Here is a 20,643-nt window from a genome sequence, read left to right on the forward strand (position 1 = left end):
AAATACCTTAATTGGCAGAATTATACAAAATGCAATAATATCCTTTCACTTTTTAACTTGGTAGGTCTAAACCATAGCTTTAGTGAATCAGAATAAAACATACTGTAGGTGTTATCTTTGACACTAATCTGTCTTCTAAAACACATACTACAATGTATCTAAGCCCTGTTTTTTCCAGCTTAAAAATATAGAGAAATTAAGTATCTACTGCAATAAGTTATTCATGTCAGTCAAATCTTTCTGTTTGTGGTTTTTAGCAAATTCAAAATGCTGCTGCAAGAATCATTACTAGATCTAGAATTTATAAACACGTACTGTAAGTGCTTACACTGTATTCCTATTTTAGAGCTGATTTCAGAGTTGTTGTTCTTGCATATCAAAACTTTAAACGGAACAGGCCCTACTTAGTTATCTGAATTTTCTATTCTATACAAAGCAGAGCATACATTATGATCAGTTTCCTATTGTTGACTCCAACGATTCATAAAACAACACTAGGAGGTTGGGCTTTTAGCCACAAGGCCACAAAGCTTTGGAATGATCTGCCTTTCTTACATAAGAGATGCCCAATCAGATTCAGTTTTTAAATCCTGGCTGAAGACTCAATACTTCAGTGTAGCCTACCTAAAGAAGAGCTTCTGATTAAATGTTATCAATTTGCACAAAAAAAAATTATATAAGCATTATTTTAAACTGTCATTGACAATTCTCTGTTCTGTTTGTATTATTGATACAGTACCTTGCTATGGCTTTTTGTGCCATTGCTTTACTGCTAAGCTGTTATTGCTGCTCATGGGAAAGACACCAGAGATAATGGAAGCCTTGGAATTAAGTAATGAAATCATTCAGTTTTTTCTTACTTAGACAAATCAGCACAAATGTCAATGATACTACAGAATGCACAGTAGTTTTAGGGTTCAGAATTTTATTTTCTCCAGGAATGCTACTACCTGGGGTTTTTGTTTTCCTTTCCCGTGTTTGTCAACTGGCCATATCTCAACTATAACAGTAACAAACGTAAATTGTCAGGATATGTTTATGTTACTCAGTTTGAGCTTTTCACAATGTGTTTAACTTAACCTGTAATTTTATGTGTGTGCATCATGTAATTTGTGAAATTTGTATTTTAGCTTTAAACTTGTAGCAGCACTCCAAGCCTTCACTTACTAGAAGGCAGCAACATGGGTAATCCACTTTGGACAGGTGGGACCTTGCTGCCTTAAACAGAAAAAGGGCTGTCAAATACATGTTTGGGAAGCCTGTCGATTTTAAAGGACCTTGCTGCCTAAAAGAGGTCATGCATTGACCTGCTGTCTTATACCGTAGCTACAAAGGGTTGCCCTTCATCCAGGACATCAATTCAGCACTTGGCTTCAAGTAGTATCCTTATGGGTTTTACATGTATGGGGAAGAGAGGCCAGAAAATAGAAGGTGGTAAAAGGTGGAAGAGAAAGACTGCCTTCTGAGAAAGGGGCTAAGTGATGGACAGACAGGACCAAAACTGGTGAAGACAAGGTTTACAGTAAAGTTCATTTTCTCTTTGGCTCATGTTGTGTTGTCTCATACATTTTAGTCTGTTGTATGTTTCTTGTTTAAATTATAAAAAAAAAACTTTGCACACTGCATGTTCTTTATTATGTTATTTGAGGGTCCACTACCTTTCAAATATCAACATACACTGTTAAATTTAATAATAACTCCTCCATGGTCATGGAGAGTACCCTTCTTTCTCAGCATACTGTGTGTATTTATAACACAAATCAAAGAAAGTATAAAAAATTATTTTCGTATCATAGAATTATACTCACCAGAAAGGCACATAACATATAGAAACTAACAAAGTAGAAGATTGCAAATTGGCTGCCACAGTTATTCTCAGCTGGATTTTCTGTGTCTGAACCCTTCTCACAGGGCTGTGGGGGAATGCAGGCCAACATAATATCCTGCCAGGCTTCACCTGTAGCACACCTGTGAAACAAAATAATTGAACATTCAGCAACTACCTATAACTTTACAGTCTTCAAAGCTGTATAGAATAATATACAGGATAACAGGTGACATCCCAACTTTTAAATGTTCTGCCATGATCGAAATAATTAGCTGACTTTTTAATGTGTATTACTAAGTCTGTAATTCAGACAACTACATTGAGTAAATATGATACAAAAAGTAGGTAGAAAAAAACTTAATCAAAAGACAAATAATATTAGGTTATATGATTAAGTAAAGATGCTAATATTAACTTACAGAACATTGCATTTTTGCATAGGCTGTTCATCATGATCATAACTCTGATTGGACTTTTTTTTTTAATTTTGCTTACAACAATTTATGCTTGATTGTTACATTACATTGTTACATATTTCTGGAAGCTAATAGCATTTACAAAAAAAACAAAAAACACCATACACAAACACACACACGTACCTCTTTTCCAGATCCTGGCTACTCTATCAGACATATCTTTTCAGGGCCCACGCAGTGTAAACTTTGACAATAGAGAACACTAAACAACACTCAACAGGTTAGGAATGGAATTAAAAATTAGCCTGCGGTGGGCTGGTGCCCTGCCCGGGGCTTGTTTCCTGCCTTGAGCCCTGTGTTGGCTGGGATTGGCTCCAGCAAACTCCTGTGACCCTGTAGTTAGGATATAGCAGGTTGGATACTGGATGGATGGATGGATGGATTAAAAACCAGCTTAAATGTTCACCATATAACTGAACATTACATTATTTTTTAGTTTTTTGGTAACCTCATTTTGTTTAACCTCTTAGAGTTTAATGCTTAATTTTGTACCAGTTCAGGTTATTCATTGGATATAAACTGCTTCAATTTCAGTAAAAAATGGAAACATTAGGGTTTCACCGGTACTGTATATATTTAGCTACAAATAATTATGATAATGGATTGTGACTGTCCGGTTCAGCTCCATGCTACCTGGTCGCTTCCAGGACCCTCTTGAATCAGAAACCATTGATGTTATGCCTGATTGGGTGCAGGTACTGTTCTCTGCCTACTGCAAAGCATGAATGAGGCACCTGACTGGTCCACTTGCATTTGCACATGAATGCGCAATTGGCCAAGCACCCTAATCAACTCCAGAGCAGCATCGGCAGGTGCACACCCGCACCTGCTTGAAGCTTGCATGCCCCGGGAACTAATTATTTATTTAAAGTCACATTGCGTGACTGAGCTCAAATCACAGAAAACAATAATGGCAACAGAAATAGCAGAAATGATTACAATATACATGAATACACACATTAAAGGAAAGGCAGGCTAAATCAAAAACGTGAGGGTGTTGCTGTTTAAGCAAAGGAGAATTTGACTGTGTGTTTATGAGCAACATCTTACTGAGGACATTTCAATTCCATAAAAAAGCTTTAGAGATAGAGGCCTGATATTAGCAGTGTGTTATGGCCAGAGAAAACAATGTAATATGATTGTCTCTCTATTATAAAAGAAAATGTTGAGACAAGACGCGACTATTGCCAAGAGAAGTCCCGCCCTCCTCTCAACCATTCACGGTTAACGGCCCACACCCACGGTCCTCTCACCTCTCATTTTTGTGAATGCTTTTGTCAGGCACAGTTCCTGCACTCTCAGCTCTTATAAATTTTTACATTTTCCTCACTTTACATTTCCAGTAAAAGAAGACTTATTATATCCAAATCTTATTGAAGAATTTCATCCTGAATGGTTATCAACAGAAGAAATCAGTACATGGGCAATCCTAATACCATGAAAATTGTCGATCGGTTACACAGCAAATTGGTTAAATGCGTATCAATAGATTATACTGAAACAGTTGGTGGTGATGGTGCAGAAGATGAAAATACCAGCTTACAATATCCCGTAGAATATCTACAACCATTAACACCGTCCAGTCTTCCACTGGCTGAATTACTGTTGAAAGAAGGATCTATCATAATGTTATTGCGGAATCTATGTAAGTGTGATGGGTTATGCAATAGGACAAGATTAGTTGTAATCAAAATTGGTTGAACAATTCTGACATGTAAAATTATAACTGGTGACAAGAAAGGTAATGTAGTACATCTTCCGCAGACAACATTAGACACCAAAGGAGATCTTGATATGCCATTCGTATTAAAACGTTTACAGTTTCCGTTAGAATAGCTTTTGCTATAACAATTAACAAATCACAGGGACAAACATTCAAAAAACTTGATTTATTTATTAGAGAGAAAGAAACGATATTCACTCACAGGCAGTTATACGTTGCATTGTCACGAAGTCCAATTACGGAATCAAATTCAATGCGATACTGACAAAAAGTTAATTCCAAATATTGTTTTTACTGAAGTTTTATAGTAAAAGTGTAAGTTTAAAAAGTAGTTGCATGTTAATTTCAAAGCCAAACAGAACAAAAACGTATAACGCAACGAGTAGCTCTAACGCAACATGAAACATAGTTTTCTTTCAATTTATTATGTTTTACTATTTTTTTTAACCTTAGTTAATTACTTGCTGTAATGTAAAATAGTTCTATTATGCATATGTAACAATTCCCATGAAAATAACAATCTATTTAAATTGTAAACTACTTCCACTTCCTCATACACAAGTGGGAGTGCCGTTAAGTGGCTAGCGAGTAGCACCTGCCCGGGGGTTGGTGAGCGAAGCGAGCAAGGGGCAGAGCCCCTTAGTTTTAATAATATTAAAAAATGGGGTTTAATTGGGAATACCATACCAATTATGGAAATGTATTTGCTTAGATATTAAGTGGAAAAACCCTACAAAGAGAAAACAACAACAAAATTTCATAGATTAAATCAGTAGCTAACACAGCTGGGTAAAACACTATCTAGGTTTATTATTCTGTAATAAGCAGAATAAAATTCAAGCGTAGAGGAAGAGCTGGGCAATATGGCCTATACATAGTTTCATGATACATGATACACTGTGTTTCTCAGCATGTTGAATTTTTTTCTAAAGTACTTCATAAATGCTTGATTTAATTTTATCATACAAACACACCAATATGATGCTTCTAGTAGTCCCTACAGGCTACAGCATATATCTGCATTAATCATTCTTGTTTATATTCATTAGTGGTTTCTGTTGGAACAATTTTCAACTTTTTTTCAACTCGGGGAGCCTCAACCAAGTTAAATGTAACTAAACAGTATTTATTCAAACCTGGTAATTGCAAGCAAGAAACATTTCAAAAGAACATAAATTAAATTGTACTTTTGTGCATAATGTTTGTGGCAGGTCATTTCTCTGTGACAAATCCCACTGCAGAACAACAGTCACATCACATTAATGGTAATATAATGATAAACCACAATATTTTAACAACAGATTGATACTAAATAGAACAAGCTCTATCACCTTCATTCTCTCAGTTTTCAGCATTTGTCTACCTTCTTTTGTAAGGATCTAATGCCAAAAACTGCTCTTTTGAATGATATGCTTCAAAAGAATGTGTAGTACCATAAGCAATGCACAAGAACACTTCACATGATTTTCACCATCTTCCAATCAATCATCTTCCAATCATTCGGCCAGCATCTCCCTTCCCTGCAGGGTTCTTTTGCCGTCAAGCACCTGACCTTTCTCAGGCCTAGTGCAACCCATGCCGGGGACAGTGACAGGTGGGAAGTTTGACTGGGGTGGTATACGTCTCACACTGTAATGCAGATATCCTAAGGTGAGCTCAGGGAGAAAAGTAACCTCCTGTGGAGCAGAAGGGTAAAAGCTCTCTTTGCCTGCTTGTATTCCTTTGTGCACACTAAGCATCTATTGTTTTGAATTGACCCCATGCTAACGTACAGCTGAAATTCTTTCAAATCTACGAGAAATATAAAACTAACCTGCAGCTAAAAAAATATATATATATGAAATTATGCCTCTTTGGTGGCAAACTGCAAGATTTAGAGCAGAGTAGCGTAAGTTATGATGATAGACGGGTGAGCTGTTATCCCAGCCTTTCAGGTATATGCTGCTATGCAGCTGGCCAAAAAATTGGCCTGTTGTGTTTAAAGGGTTTAAAAAAATTATGAGACAGTTTACTACATCTCACACAGAACAAGCCATGATGCATCGAGTAAGTATGCATGTATCTCCTAGCTCTACATAGAGGAGATCAAACCTTTAGGTTATGCCAACTTCTAAATAACACATTTCACAATGTTCTGGTAAAGAGTCTATTCAAAAACTAAAACAATTTAATTTTTCTAAGACTGATGTTTGTCAAATGTGGCAAAGTTTAAAAAGATCAACAAGGAGACGTTATGTGTCATGACTAGTGTTGATCGACAAAATTCGTCAAATTGATTTTACCAATGAACATGCCGTGTTCACCTAAACTGGGCTGGAATGAAGCAGAGGAGTTGTCCTATCCCATTGGTCCAGGAGTTGCATCATGTAAGCTTGCAAAACATAAAGAAAGGGTAACAAAGAAGCTCTCTCTCTCTCAGATGCCACTATTTAGACTTGCAATTCTGTCTGTTTACACCACTCCTTCCAAGGGCCATGTTGCACTTTAAGAGGTAAGTGAGTAAGTACAATAAGCCCTTGAAGCACATTTTTCAAAATGCACTGCACACCGTGGAAGCTGCTACAGACTGGAACCTAGCAACTGTTGTTCCATTAAATAAAAAAGGTGGCCAGGCCGATTCAGTTAACTACAGGCCAGTAAGCTTGACCTGCACCACGGGTAAACAAGTGCAAGCCATTATTAAGGAAAAGGTCCAGCAGTACATTTCAAGAACAGGGGTGAATTTCCAGACATAGGTTACTCATAGCATGTAACGTACAAGCTACTTTTACATGGGTTTCCCAAAACCACTCTTAATCTGCTTCTTTACAAAGTGAATATAAAGTATAGTACTACTTTTAACCTCACACAAAATTACAAAAAAAAAAGTGGAAGTTCACAGTGCAGTTATGTACAGTAGATATACTGTACTACACAGCACGAGATGGTGATCTACAGATATAGACGTGAGTAAAATACTAAGGAAATATTGGACCCACAAACTCTGAAATGATCTTTTATTATTATATGAAAAATATGATGCATTATTTGTTTTTTAGTGTCACTGTTTTTTACTTTCTCATATACAACGTATAGGGAAAGTATTGGAATCCTCCAAAAACTCCATTTCGAGAATTTGATGAATCTCGACGTTTTAGACAAAGTCTGAAAATACCATTTTTGGAATTATGTCTGTGTGTGTGTACACGATAACTTGAGTACGCTTTCACTTGGGTCAACCAAATTTTGCATACAAGTATTAGGTACAAAACGTAGATTTCTATCAACTTTTGGGCTATTTCTGTTATTCATACAGCTGCAGAGTCTTATTTATTCAACTTTACTTTGATAATAATTGTTCAATATATTATTAATTTGATCAGATTTTTTGTTGATGGTTCTTAATGTACTTCATTTAGAAATACAATCATTGTCTTGCGGTTTACTCCTTAAATATCCATTTGTCTGCTGCATTTTTCTTCCTCTCCCTCAACTACTTTAGGGTAACAATTTCATTGTTTCACTAGAGTACAGGTTTTATCTTAAGAGTATGTCTTTTCTTTTCATCTCGGATTAAATTTAGCCATGTTTCATTTATAAAAGACACTTTTCCCATCTTTATTTTAATCTGGACCCTTTTCTGAGAAATGTATGGGTCCAAAAGGAGTCTGTGCAGTGTTGCCAAACCCTTGAGGAACAATCTGCCTTTCTTTCTACAATCCTTACCCCCAAAAAGAAACTCAACAGTCAAACACCTGTTTTTAGGTAGGTTTCACTATTGTAAAATCACACATGAAATGTAACTTATTTGAAAGAGAACTCAGCTGTCTTAGTTATCATTATCTATTGAGATGTTATATTTGACTAATCTAAAAAGTGAGATTTGGGCATCTGGACAATGGCAGTGTGTTGCACTTGCCTAAGTGTGCGCTATGGTTTACTGTGTATGCCTCACATGGCAATAAATCAGAGATAAAACTGATTACACAACTTTTAACTTTTTTTTTTTTAATTCATTTTACAGCCTTGATTTTGGAAGACACCAACACTGCTGTCCACCTGTATACTGTGATTAAGTTTGCAGTAAGAAAAACAAAGAGGTACAAAAAAAAAAACAAAAAACACACACACACACCCCATAAATGAACTGATGGAGCCAAACTACAATTGAACAGAAAGAAGGGAGATTTTTTTAAATAGCTAATAGAAATGCTGTTTTTCAGAATGTGCTGAGAACAGGATGGTGCTTTTGAGTAAGTAAAAGTAATTAGTAACTTTTTTTTTTTGAGACATTTATTCAAACCCACTTTACACTGAGGCAGTACTAATGAAGACTTTGCAGTTTGTAGCTCTGAATGAATCAACTTTAAATCACCTTTGTAACATTACCGAACACCACTTTAATATGGTGTTCAGCTGCACAAAATGGTAACCAGCTGTACCATACCCTCCCACTGTAGATGCTTTCTACAGTCCATGCTGTATGTACATAGTTCACAGTACTGTGTTATTCCTTTTCACCTGTTTTTTTTCTGTACAATGCTTAAAATATTCCATTTATGAGTCATGTAAATGTGTTGCCTGTAAACGTCATTTCTGTTTGTAATAAGTTAAAGTGAAACAACACGATTCAGTGTTAGAACTTTGTCTGGCTTAGGGTATGGCAAAAAGAAAATTGAACATACTGATGCAAAACAAAAAGAAATGCATGAGTAAACAAATGAAAAAGGTATGCATCTATTAATAATAATATATAATCAAAATTCCTTCTGATTCCTACTGATTACCTGTTTCAATTCAAGAAAGTACAGTTTCGTGCAAAATTTTGTTCTGCAACCATCAACAAAAGCCAATGTCAGTCCAGAGGAAAAAACACAAATTCATCTACAACAGGAATGTTTTACTCATGTACAACTGTATGTAGTATGTTGAGGAGTAAGCAACTCCAGTGAACCAATAATATCAGCTACTGGTTAACTTAGGAACGCTGTATACTGTACTTGGTTACTTACATAGTCAGCATTATAACCAAGGCTTATTGTGTTATCAAATTTAACACAACTAGCAAGCCTATAAATCAAAGACACTCAACCATCACAACTGACTGAGTTATTTTCCTTTTTTTTTGACCTGCAGTTATATTTTCTGCTTCTTTTGATCCGGATTCATATATACTGTAACTGCAGAATTCTTGTAAATTATAAACATGGAAATTTTGACCTTTCCAATTTTTATTCCTTATCAAACCATGCTACTGTTCTTATAAGTTAATTCATTAAAAAATGAATGTGCATAAGAAAAGCAAAATTTCCCAAGAGCAATATTAGGTGAAGGGATGTGATTTAAGAAATATTACTTTATGGTGTGCCCAGTCAATGTTCTGTACTTAACAATTTAAGACTGAAAGTAAATGGTGGCACTTCAAAATATTTCAGTTCCTGGAGGTGGCATGTGTACAAAAATGGGTGAAAACTCCTGGCTTAGAGATGCCATGTGACATTTAATAACATATGTGTCAAGAATCCGCTACGGTTGAGCATCTGTTTTGATTAATAGTCCTACTTTTACACAAAACGATGCAGTGTGACTAATGTGAGCAGTAACCAAGATCCAAAAGCACGCCACACTTCGCTTGCATTGGGTTTATAATTTAGTGAGGAGCTTTGACTTAAAGTTTGGAAACCCCTGATCAAAGTTGTTCAGTGAACGATGACTGAAAAATGAAGGCTTTTGATTTAAAACTCTGCAAGATTTCAATACTTGTAAACTTAAATATCACAGAAGTACAAAATTCTTGGTTTATCAATTAAGAGCAAAACGGTTGCGCACGGTTATATTCCGAATTTGTTTCCTATACAGAAATCTATACGTATTTCTTTTATTATTTGCTTTTTATTTGTTGACAAATTATTTAACACATCTAAGCCTGAAAATCGATCAATGCCTACCAACTTAATAGTCACTTTTGGTGTTCTCGGTCATTTTCATTTATCAAGCACTTAATATGCTGCGGTGGGCTGGCGCCCTGCCCGGGGTTTGTTTCCTGCCTTGCGCCCTATGTTGGCTGGGATTGGCTCCAGCAGACCCCCGTGACCCTGTAGTTAGGATAATGGATGGATGGAAGTACTTAATATGGGTTTGAGGCTCTTCTGACCCCTAAAAAGTGGAGGTGTTTGATTCAACTGATAATATGTATCAACTGCTAAATAATTATTAAACTTAAAGAATGACAAAAAAAACATGAATTTCAATGCATGATCCTTTCAAAATGACTTGATATAGCTACCGGAACAGGAGAAGCACAGCCTGGGGAAAGGTTTGGAAGTTGTTGTTCCTATTAATCTGGCTTCCATCTTTCAGCGCTATCTTTCCAAACATCTGAAAAGAGAAAAAGAGTAATACATCTAAACAAAGTCATCCCAGGCCACTTTCTGACTTCTCAAAAGATGCCATCATGTCTTTACTGCTTTTGCATTTATGCACCTTCACCCCTTTTGATGTCCTTTCCACATCTGTGGGAATGTGAGCCCACAGTTTAGTGTAAAACTAAACAAAAAAAAAATCTTTTTTTTGGCTATGTTATGTTTAAATGTAGATGAAGCCAATGTGAACAAACACATGCTCAATCTTTATGAGAAGTTAAAACCGTAACTAAAAGCAGAAAGTCTATTCATCTATTTTTGGAAATGTCTCCCTTGATTACATAGTCACAGGGAGCCAAAGTTATAGAATCTCAAAGTACTACAGAATTTAGCACCATTTTCCAACTTTAAAAATGTGATACCTAGTGTTGCTTGGTGGGCACAGCTTTTATGTGCAGCATGGGGAGGTTGACCAAATCTGGGGGGTACACTAACTCTTCACATGGCATACATTTTTTACATAATGATATCCAAAGTACAAGCAAACTCCACACATACAGGGAGTCAAACCAGAACTCTAGGAGTCGTGACAGGATTAATAGCCACAAGTCACCAACAGAAGACAAAGGCATTTTGGCTGTCAGTAATCCAGAAATACATTTGCAAACAAGTGTTTTTTTTCTTGTGGTTTGGGCTGTCATGAATTACCCTGTATGTGTTTCCTGATTATGTTTTTCTTTTAGATTTCATCTATGTTCATTGTATGTATGTATTTTTGTTTTCATTGTTCTGTTTACTTGTTATGTACAGTAGTTTCTATGTGGGTGACATTTTTTTCTTGTTTTCCTTGAATCGCCCTTGTGTCACTGCTAAGGGACTGTCCCCAGCCTTGAAAGGCAGACTGGCTCATTGAGTTACTTTGTAGTTCATTGAATTTGCTTGTAAGCATTGTGTCCTTCCACTCAGATTGTTGGATATTTTCTGTGCTGATTTTGGATTTTTATTTGTGGATAGATTATTGGTACATGTTCCACTTTACGATTGCTGTTCAGGCAACTCCTTTTTTTGCTCTTTTGAGCATTTTCCTATATTTGTTTACATTCGTAAAATAAATCCTGATTTTGTTTTTTATAAATGTTCTTGTGGGACTTGTCTCTATAAAAACCAGATTTTTATCTGAGCCCCTCTTGTTATTTTTGAACTTTAAAAACCTGTTCTCTATTATTGGGCCTGGTCAGGACCAAAGCCCTCCATTCACCTAGGGTCAGGCTTGGCTGGGTTAGACCTACAGCATATTGGGGCAGCCCAGTGAGGAATCTGACTTGTTTTCATGGGTCTTTTTTAAGGCTTCACCAGTTTCGCAATTTTGTGGTGCCAGAATCACAACATCAATAAGCTTATGTAGATTTTTGTCCACATGTCTATTTTACTTATTTCCTTTTTTATTTTGATTATTACTTTTTCTTAATTGCTGAAATTAGATTTTGATGACAACTCATTGTACAGTATTTATCACATTTAACTAAAGCACTATAAATGTTTATCTTGGGGGTGTAGGCTAATGTTAGTTTTTATGTTTACCAGTTTGAATCTGATTATTTAATGAGGCATCTTGTTTCAGTCTGGAGTCTGCCCAGACTGCAACCTCTAACCTTTTACTTTTAATATCTTCAGGTTAAATCTGACCTGTTGTTTGTGTTTGAAATTGGTAGAAACACTCTCTAAATTGTCTCTCTTCAGCATGAAACCTTGTACACTTTTCTGTGTACAGCTTCTAAATTATTAACTTGTCTTTTGCGACTGTTTTCACCCACCATTGATTTTCTACTGCATTTAGGGTAGTTTGGATGTTCACCAACCAAAATAACAAAGAAAAAATCCTTTTTGTTAACTGTTCTAAATGTTAGGATAACTAGTACAACATGGTAAGATGGTTAAACAATATACCTGTAAAATAGGTTTGTGGAGAAAAAGTTGATGTCCTGGACACCTAAAAGCGAGTGTCAGAAACATTGTGAGGATTAAAGTACATGTAGAAACAAAAAAGGCAAAATATACTGTGTGCTTATTGTTAGTTTATTTTGACTGTATTTGGTCTTATTCCTTTTTAAAATGTCTGTGTTTCTAGTGAGTATATTCAGTTGAAATGCATACTGTATGTCTCTTATCATGGCCACCTTGTTATTTAAATGCACTGCTCACTGCGGACTGCACGTTAAGTCTGTCGATTTTTAGCTGGAGTTTGCTTGTTCTGCCTGTGTTGTGGGCTGCTCGTCTAAAACACTCCTGCTTCCTCACATGTGCTACTGCAGGATGATTATCAGATTCAGACTGGCCCAGTGTGTTTTTGGGAATGGATTGGCATATGTGCCCAGAGCTTGTTGCAGTCTTGTGCCCAACTCTGACAGAATTAAATACAACTGCGACTGCATGAATGAAATGTTTTTACCAATATGTCCAGTTACTGTATAATTATGAGGTGAGAGAGGTGCTTTACTAAACAGATTCAAGGAAATTTGAGTTAAAAAATTAAACAACTTATGGTCTACAATCAGTCATACAATTATACAACTTGGCTAAATTTCTCTGAAAAGTAAATCATGCACACCAATATGTCTCTGACTTTTCAGGCTAAACGTTAATGAGACAATTCAACAAGTACTGTAATGAAAGGCAAGACGGATTCAAAAACAGTTAATTATAATTAGTGATCTTTATGTAACACCATTAAGTATTGTAACATGCACAATTTAACTGTTCATCTTAAATCTCATTGCACACATTTTTCAGAAACACAGATATGAGCTTTTCAAAACTGAAAGCACTTTAGTTTATTGCTCACCTGCATTCCAATTACAGCATAGATGAAGAACAGCATCACAATAAGGAGAGCTACATAAGGCAAAGCCTGAAATTCAAGAATCAAACAGAGGCTTCTGTAAATTTGGAAAGCATAAGATCAGTAATGCAAAACATTATTTATGGTTTTAAACACCAGTATCGTGTAACATAATTCACTAAAATTGCGTTTAGTCTTCTTGAATGTGGCTTGGAAACGGCTCACAACACATTTTTCATTTTTTTCTGCAGACCTACAAACAGACTATAAATTTTTCCTTTTGCTATAAAAAATGATGTATCTAGTAATTGGATATAGTAACTGACAACAGTATAGTAGCTGATTTTCCATTTTAGAGACTGTAATACAATTTTTTGCAGGTACTGCTAAACTTTTAGCAAACACAGCTGAAGTCTATTTCAGTTGTAGGTAATATTAATGAGGTGCATTTAGAAATGTTGACCTAAAGCACAAATTTGATTAGCTATATATTTCACTGATATTCTTCTCACCATGTAATCACTCAAAATAATCACTAGGTCATCCTTACCTGGAATGATTTAATAAAGGTCCAGAGCAAGGTTCGAATGCCTTCCCCACGAGACAGCAACTTCACAAGTCTCATCACCCGGAACAGACGGAAGAAGGTAATGGAGATTCGAGAGTTCTCGTCCACACTCTGTATCCCCTTGTTTGTATATAGAGTGCTTAGTTACCATCTCATAAATAAAATTTATATTAATACTAACAACACTCTGAAAACAACTCCTGGAGGAAATAGGGCCAAAGATAGCATTAAAAAGCACAAATGAAGAAAACATGAAAGCTAAGAGTTAAACAATTCAGAAATAATTTGCCACAGTATAATTTTTATGGATTTTTCTTTAAAAGTACCCAGTGACCTAAGAGTTAAGAAACAGAATGAAAACTGGATTTGACACGAGGCTAATCTGACAAGTGAAGTCATAACTATAGTGCAGTCAAATGTATCAAAGCCTTAATCCGTAGGGTTTATAATTAGAAATGCAACACTCATATTTTTACTTCTACCTGCAAGATAACTTTAGTATGACTGAGTGACAAACCTGAAGAATCAAAGTAATAAGACTGAAAACAGAGTATGTGGTTTTCTTTACATGGAGTGTAGTATTATGTGAATAATTGTTCAAAAAGCTTATTTGGATTACAGTACAGCACATTTATGTGAAACATTATTGGTACAAACTAATCAAATCAGGGCCACTCTGAATTAAATTCCCAGCTGAAAGTTGGTTAAACTTTTCATAATATAAATGCATATTAGCAGCTTTGAAACATGTAAACTCTACTTTCAGACCATTTACTGTCTCTCAAAGCACAGGTTCCTTCATGCTGTCAATGTGGCAGGACCTGTTCCTCCAACCTGATGGGCGCAAAACCTCAGTATGCCTGCTGTCAGGTAGCTGGTTACGCTCTCGGCTGGCTGCTTCTTCCTCATTTACCATTAGGATAGGTTGTAAGGTTAGCAATTTGACCGTACCTTTGCAGAAGGGATGCACACATTTCAGGACTGTGACTTAGAAGATGCCAGATTTATTGGTCAAAATACAATTAAAACATGCAGGTAGAATTAACAAAAAAAAAAAAACAAGAATGTGCATCACAAGTGGAATTAGTGGCACCTTCTCCTTGCCTTCTTGTGTTTAATTTATTTAGAAGAAGTGCAATATGGAAATTTCTTTCCTCAGTCTAGAGCAGTGAACTCCATAAGCACAAGTTCTCTCTCTTCTGCTTTCATCAAGCACTGTTTTGCCTTGGATGGAGGGCACATGGCCATTAAAAATATGTGTCTCACAAGCTACATTAAAATGGCCCTACACCGCTTACTCTCATGCTAGTGGGCCGTGTCGTTTTGACAGTATACTCATAATGCAGATAATGTGCATAGCTCAAAGTGCACACTTTTGATTTGAAATAATTGGACTGCTTTACATGCATGTCAGAATTGAATCCAATTTCGATACTTTTGAAATGTAAACAAATGAGTAGCTTTATCTAAACTACACATAATTTTGGAGCCTGCAATCAGCTCAGCCTTAATAAAATGAGAATGTATTCTGCATGTAATGCAGAAGTGTCATGACATTTCTTTTTTGATTAAATATTTTAATTAAAAAATAATCTGTTATGCAGTATTTCACAAGAAAAAAAGGGAGCTGAAAATTTTTGAATAGAACATTTGAATCTCTTAAGTTCAGTATTGTACCCAAACAGGCTGGGAGGGGGGACTTGCTGTTCTTTTAAATACATTTTTCTTTCTCTTTCTTTTGTTTCTAAGTCACTGGTTTTTTTAAAAAAGGTTTGAAGCTTTCATATTAAAAACACAGTAAAACACAAGCAAAAGCTATTGAGAACAGGTAAGAAACAACACCAAGAATTAAAAGATTGCTACAACTGAAACAAAGAACAGTGACAAAAACGAACACGGTTAGTCCACAATGTCAGCACGCAGACATTTTCACAAAGCAGCATGCAACTGAATTGCTGTGAAAAGGCAATGGGTGGGGCGAGGATGTGGCTATATATACTAAGGGGCAGAAGGAAAGTTACCATCACTCCATACCATTGGTCTTACCATAGACGTTTGGCTGGACGAGGTGGTGTCACCTGGCTTTAAAGAAAGGCAGATAGACAAAAGCTATAGTAGGGCAAAGTGGCAAGAGACCCTATGATGAATTCATTACAATACCTGCACACTATCTTTTCTAAGTGGTAGGGTGGCACACTAATGTCACTAAGAAAAACATAAAATTGAAAAAGAAAAGAAAAAAAAAATAAAGAAAAAAAATATATATATACAGAGAGAGAAAATATTGTAGAAAATTTATAGAACCTAGTCAAAAGAAATACAAAAAGGCCACATTTTGATGAATACTCTACAAAAGCCGCCATCATCAACAAAACCAATAAAACCATGAAGGTTTCCAAACCTGTATAATAGTAGTATTAGTATTATTATGTGTAAGCAATGGTGGAATTCTTACTTGCATATTCGACCAACATGCATAATGACTCCACATTCTAGTGCCATGATAAATAAGAATGTATTTGAATCAGAAAATAATCACAAAACACAGCTCCTCAAACACGCTTATAATTATGTACTATTTAGGCCAAAACACCTGAAAGTGTAAACCTGTCAATTACAGGTATTTGTTTTGTTAGCACATCTCAACCTTTGATGGCGCCTTTCCATCCTCTCACTTGCTCTACTGGTAGGAAGCCAGTATATATTTTAATAATATCTTGTTGAGTTTTTTGTCTTGTTAAGTCCATTATCTAAACCCCCTCTACTCTAGATGGGAAGCCACGTCATCTCAGAGTACTTCCACTCTCAAAGTAAACAAGTCTTATACTATCAGAATTCACAAACAGAAGGCCTAGCTGCTATAAACAGGAGGTGCACCATTAACTGAAGCCCTGATCGCAGTCACACTTGACACCTCTACAATGCATTGTTCACAGTATGTGCATCCTAATGCATTACTTGTTGTAATGAGAAGGCACCAAAACCTTTACACAGCACTGTGGTAAAACCAACTCAAGGTGGCAGTGCACAATGCTACCAACTGACAGTGTGAACACTCGACAGAGCACCCAGCTAGAAACAAACCAAGTCCAAAGTATTTCAAGACACTAACACTGCCGCATTCACAGATTTGTGCTTCGTGTATTGATTCATGTGGAATATTAGCAGAGAATCATTAGGCTGTAGAATATGAGTGTATCTGACCTTTTCTCACACTGACAGAACAAGTTCAAATTAAATACTTATTCACAAATAGGAGTTTGAATTGGTCATGTGTTACAATTGAATAAAAAGACCACAAAAACAAAACAAAAACAAAAATACAGAAAGATAAGCATAAAACCAGTTAGATAAAATACTGGTAACAATTGTCCTTAAGCTATTCTTCACCATTAAATAGCCTAAGTGGTACTGATTATGATTGGTTGTTTCTAACTTCCACTGCACTACTCTGTCACTTGTCAAAGTACTCAAATGTTATTTGTAATGCACAGGAGATGCAAGATCAATAGGGAGTGTGAGAAGATTTTTGGTATACATCTGTATATATCTATTCAACAGACAATCAAGCTCCAGCACTCTTCTTGCTGTTTTAATTATGCACTACAAATTAGCCTGCCACAGAACTAATATATCCAGTAGCATAGGGCAGACAATGGACAACTTATATAAAGAAAATGCTACCAGTGGAAGGCAGTTTATAGCAACACAAACTGCAGAGTGACTTAAACAATGTTCATGATCTTTCGGGTAACCTATCATATGGTATTTGCATTCTTACTTTGTCTAGTTTCAAAACCTGCAAACAGCTTACAGATATAATTAAGATCTTGGTGGCCTCATTCAGGCATTCTGCTCTTTACAAAGAAAGCCACAGAAGCAATCGGGAGTAGGAACCTGGAGTAAAGCCTAAGAGAAGCTTATAAAAGCAGCAAAATGGAAGAGAGATTTGCAGTATGCTCAGTGGCTCCATGTTAAGGAACATAGAGCAAGCAAATGATTGTTGTTTGGATTAAAGGGTTTCTTGTTATCACAGAAAATAAAAGGATAAGTGTCTGTGTGTCTGTCTGTGTTCCTCCGTTTTCTATGCCCCTGTCATTCCAACAGATGGTGCATTGAAAACATTAACAGTGCCTTTACAAATCCCACACCAAATGGTATATAACACATACTGGTTATATGGTGTTATATGGTGCACTGCAGACATTAACAAGAAGGTCTAGGTCGGTCACTTAGATTTCAACCCATCTTAGGTGGGGAGCACAACTAGTTTACATAAAGTCACAAATTGCCAGGCTCTCTTTACCTTATAGAACATACCAATGCCTGTACTTCAGAAAATTGAGAATGGCATGCCAACTTAAATTCTAAGGATAAATAAAAGTGCTACATGATTACTAAATATCAACATATTATTAATTACCAAAATATACATTTATTCATATCAGGAAATAATGAAAATTCTCAAAACTAAACAAAATATGTAATGCCTAAAATGCCTTAATTCCATTTACCTGCAAATATCCACACCTGTGTATATGAGATTGTTACATAAGCAGTCATCTTGTACTTTCACTTGAACATTAGATCATTTTACCTGACTATTCACCACCACTACTAACTTCGATTTTTTTTTTTTTGCTGTGTGTAAGCATCAACTGTTGCAATACATGGCACTACAGGCGCACAGTTTCAGGAAACAAAGTTGGAATCCCGGCCCAGTCACTCATGTGGAGAATGCACACCTTTGGGAAAGGTGACATAAAGCACCACGAGCATGACAAGCTGCTGCAAATCGTGGTGAAACACGGCCATGGAAACTTTCTGCAAAAGGCAACCATTTTCTTCCTATTATAATTTACTTCAACTTCTCTGACATACAGATGGCAACTTGAAGCTCAACACATGAATGGAGTGCTGTCAATTCAGAAAGCATAGACGAAGGAAGGTGTGAAACAAGTGTTGTATTTTAGGTGGGCTCTGTAGAATTCTGCAGAACCCATTTTAATGTAAGGGCTGCTGCATAAGTAGCAAAATGTTGGACATAGCTTAAAAGAGACATAAACAGAAATATGACTGAATTGCAGAACTTCTGAAGCTTGTTGCATGGCATAAACAGTACAGGCATTAAGAAAAAGGGGCATTCTAGTAATCTGGGTGTAGAGACTGTGAGTGTGCTTATACACTGAGATGAAAATGTATTAGTTAGATAAGTCAATTACAGTAAAACAGCTTGACGCAGTCATAATAATTTGTATGGAGTACCAAACATTAAGGATGACATTTAAGAATTACATTTTTGCTTTAGTACAATATGCTATTTCATCCATTAAACTATTCTTGTAAATCCGGTTTAGAGTTAGGGGCTTAATCTAAACTCAACAACACTGTGCTCAAGGCAGGAACCAGCCCTAGATGAAAACTTGGGTATTATTGTTTATATTCTTGACACCATTTTGCAGACTGAAAATTCTATTGTGGCATTTGGAGACACTGCAATGATTATTTATTGGTTAGGGTTAAACACATCTCGCCCTAAAAATGGGTAAACTGTTGAAGTTTAGAGCCAGTCATCAAAGACTGATAGATTTAGTTGTTAATACCTGCATTTTTTACGTAGAGATCTTATAAGTTACAGTGTGAAACAGGAGCGTGGCCACTATCAACTGCATAGTAAATGCATACTGTACGCAGCAGCGCTGAAGTAGTGAGACTGCAACACACAAAACACCCTTTTGACGAAGGTGATCTCCTTTGGCTTTATTACTTAAGGCAGTTGCATTTTGTCTTTGCAGTGGACAGGAAAAACATTTACATCCCTGGTGCGAACTGGGATCAGCCCTCTTGTGAACGTAAAATTAGTTGGACATTCATTGAAATGCATACTACACTAAAAACGTGTGATAGAATAGTTTACTTTTGTGTAAAGATTTTTAAGGTTTGAGTTTTTTATAATTTAAATGGTCTCAGTGAATCTTTCAGGGGAGCCCTTACCTTATTCAGGCGGGGCTAATGACTGAGTGGATGTATGGAGGTCACATTATCAACTAACATTATTAAAATAACCTCTTATCTAAAGGATTTACCCCAGCATGTGCCACTCAACAGAATGACTTCTTTAAATGTTGCTTTGGCACTGCAGTTGAGCCACCTACTATTTATTTGTGGAACCAACCTGAGTGATTTGGACAGATGGGTATGATAAGCTTTTCTGTACTGTATATCTTGTTAATACAAACAATGTAAGAGTTTCACACAGTCTTTAAGTTTAAGATGATTGACTGTGAGTGATAACACATTTTTAATGCTACCATATAAATACTTAATTGTTAAAGTTTTTCTGTTGCTCTGTGACACCAATTCACATGTTTAGGACTCAATAATTTAAAATTAGTCATGTTAAATAGTACCATTCTTTACAAAAGTATAACTATTTATTTGTAATTATCTTGAACAATCATAATATCACAGTCTCTTCTCCTCCTCCTTTTGTCTGCTCCCGTTAGGGGTCGCCACAGCGGATCATCTTCTTCCATATCTTCCTGTCCTCCACATCTTGTTCTGTCACACCCAACTCCTGCATGTCGTCTCTCACCACATCCATAAACCTTCTCTTAGGCCTTCCTCTTTTCCTCTTCCCTGGCAGCTCTATCTTTAGCATCCTTCTTCCAATATACCAACGCAATCTCACCTCTGCACATGCACATGTCCAAACCAATGCAATCTCACCTCTCTGACTTTGTCTCCCAACCGTCCAACTTGAGCTGACCCTCTAATTTCCTCATTTCTAATCCGGTCCATCCTCGTCACACCCAATGCAAATCTTAGCATCTTTATCTCTGCTACCTCCAGCCCTGTCTCCTGTTTT

The 20,643-nt window shown here is 36.2% G+C and overlaps 1 protein-coding gene across 9 annotated transcripts in view; it reads right to left on the reverse strand.

Moving 5' to 3' along the window:
* Positions 1–20,643, reverse strand: part of LOC120540046 (voltage-dependent L-type calcium channel subunit alpha-1C-like) — a 1,017,626-nt gene that overhangs the window by 37,527 nt on the left and 959,456 nt on the right. For 6 of the 9 annotated variants that reach the window (XM_039770507.1, XM_039770503.1, XM_039770504.1 and 3 more), the window contains 5 exons: positions 15,810–15,857; positions 13,758–13,895; positions 13,211–13,276; positions 10,293–10,384; positions 1,809–1,968 (listed from right to left, as the gene is read on the reverse strand). In XM_039770507.1, coding sequence (XP_039626441.1) covers positions 1,809–1,968; positions 10,293–10,384; positions 13,211–13,276; positions 13,758–13,895; positions 15,810–15,857 — 504 coding nt within the window. The remainder of the gene's footprint in view (positions 1–1,808; positions 1,969–10,292; positions 10,385–13,210; positions 13,277–13,757; positions 13,896–15,809; positions 15,858–20,643) is intronic. The other 3 variants (XM_039770505.1, XM_039770501.1, XM_039770506.1) reach the window with 2 other exon arrangements.

This window comes from Polypterus senegalus, chromosome 12 (genome assembly GCF_016835505.1).
Source record: "Polypterus senegalus isolate Bchr_013 chromosome 12, ASM1683550v1, whole genome shotgun sequence".
NCBI classification, from domain to species: Eukaryota; Metazoa; Chordata; class Cladistia; order Polypteriformes; family Polypteridae; genus Polypterus; species Polypterus senegalus.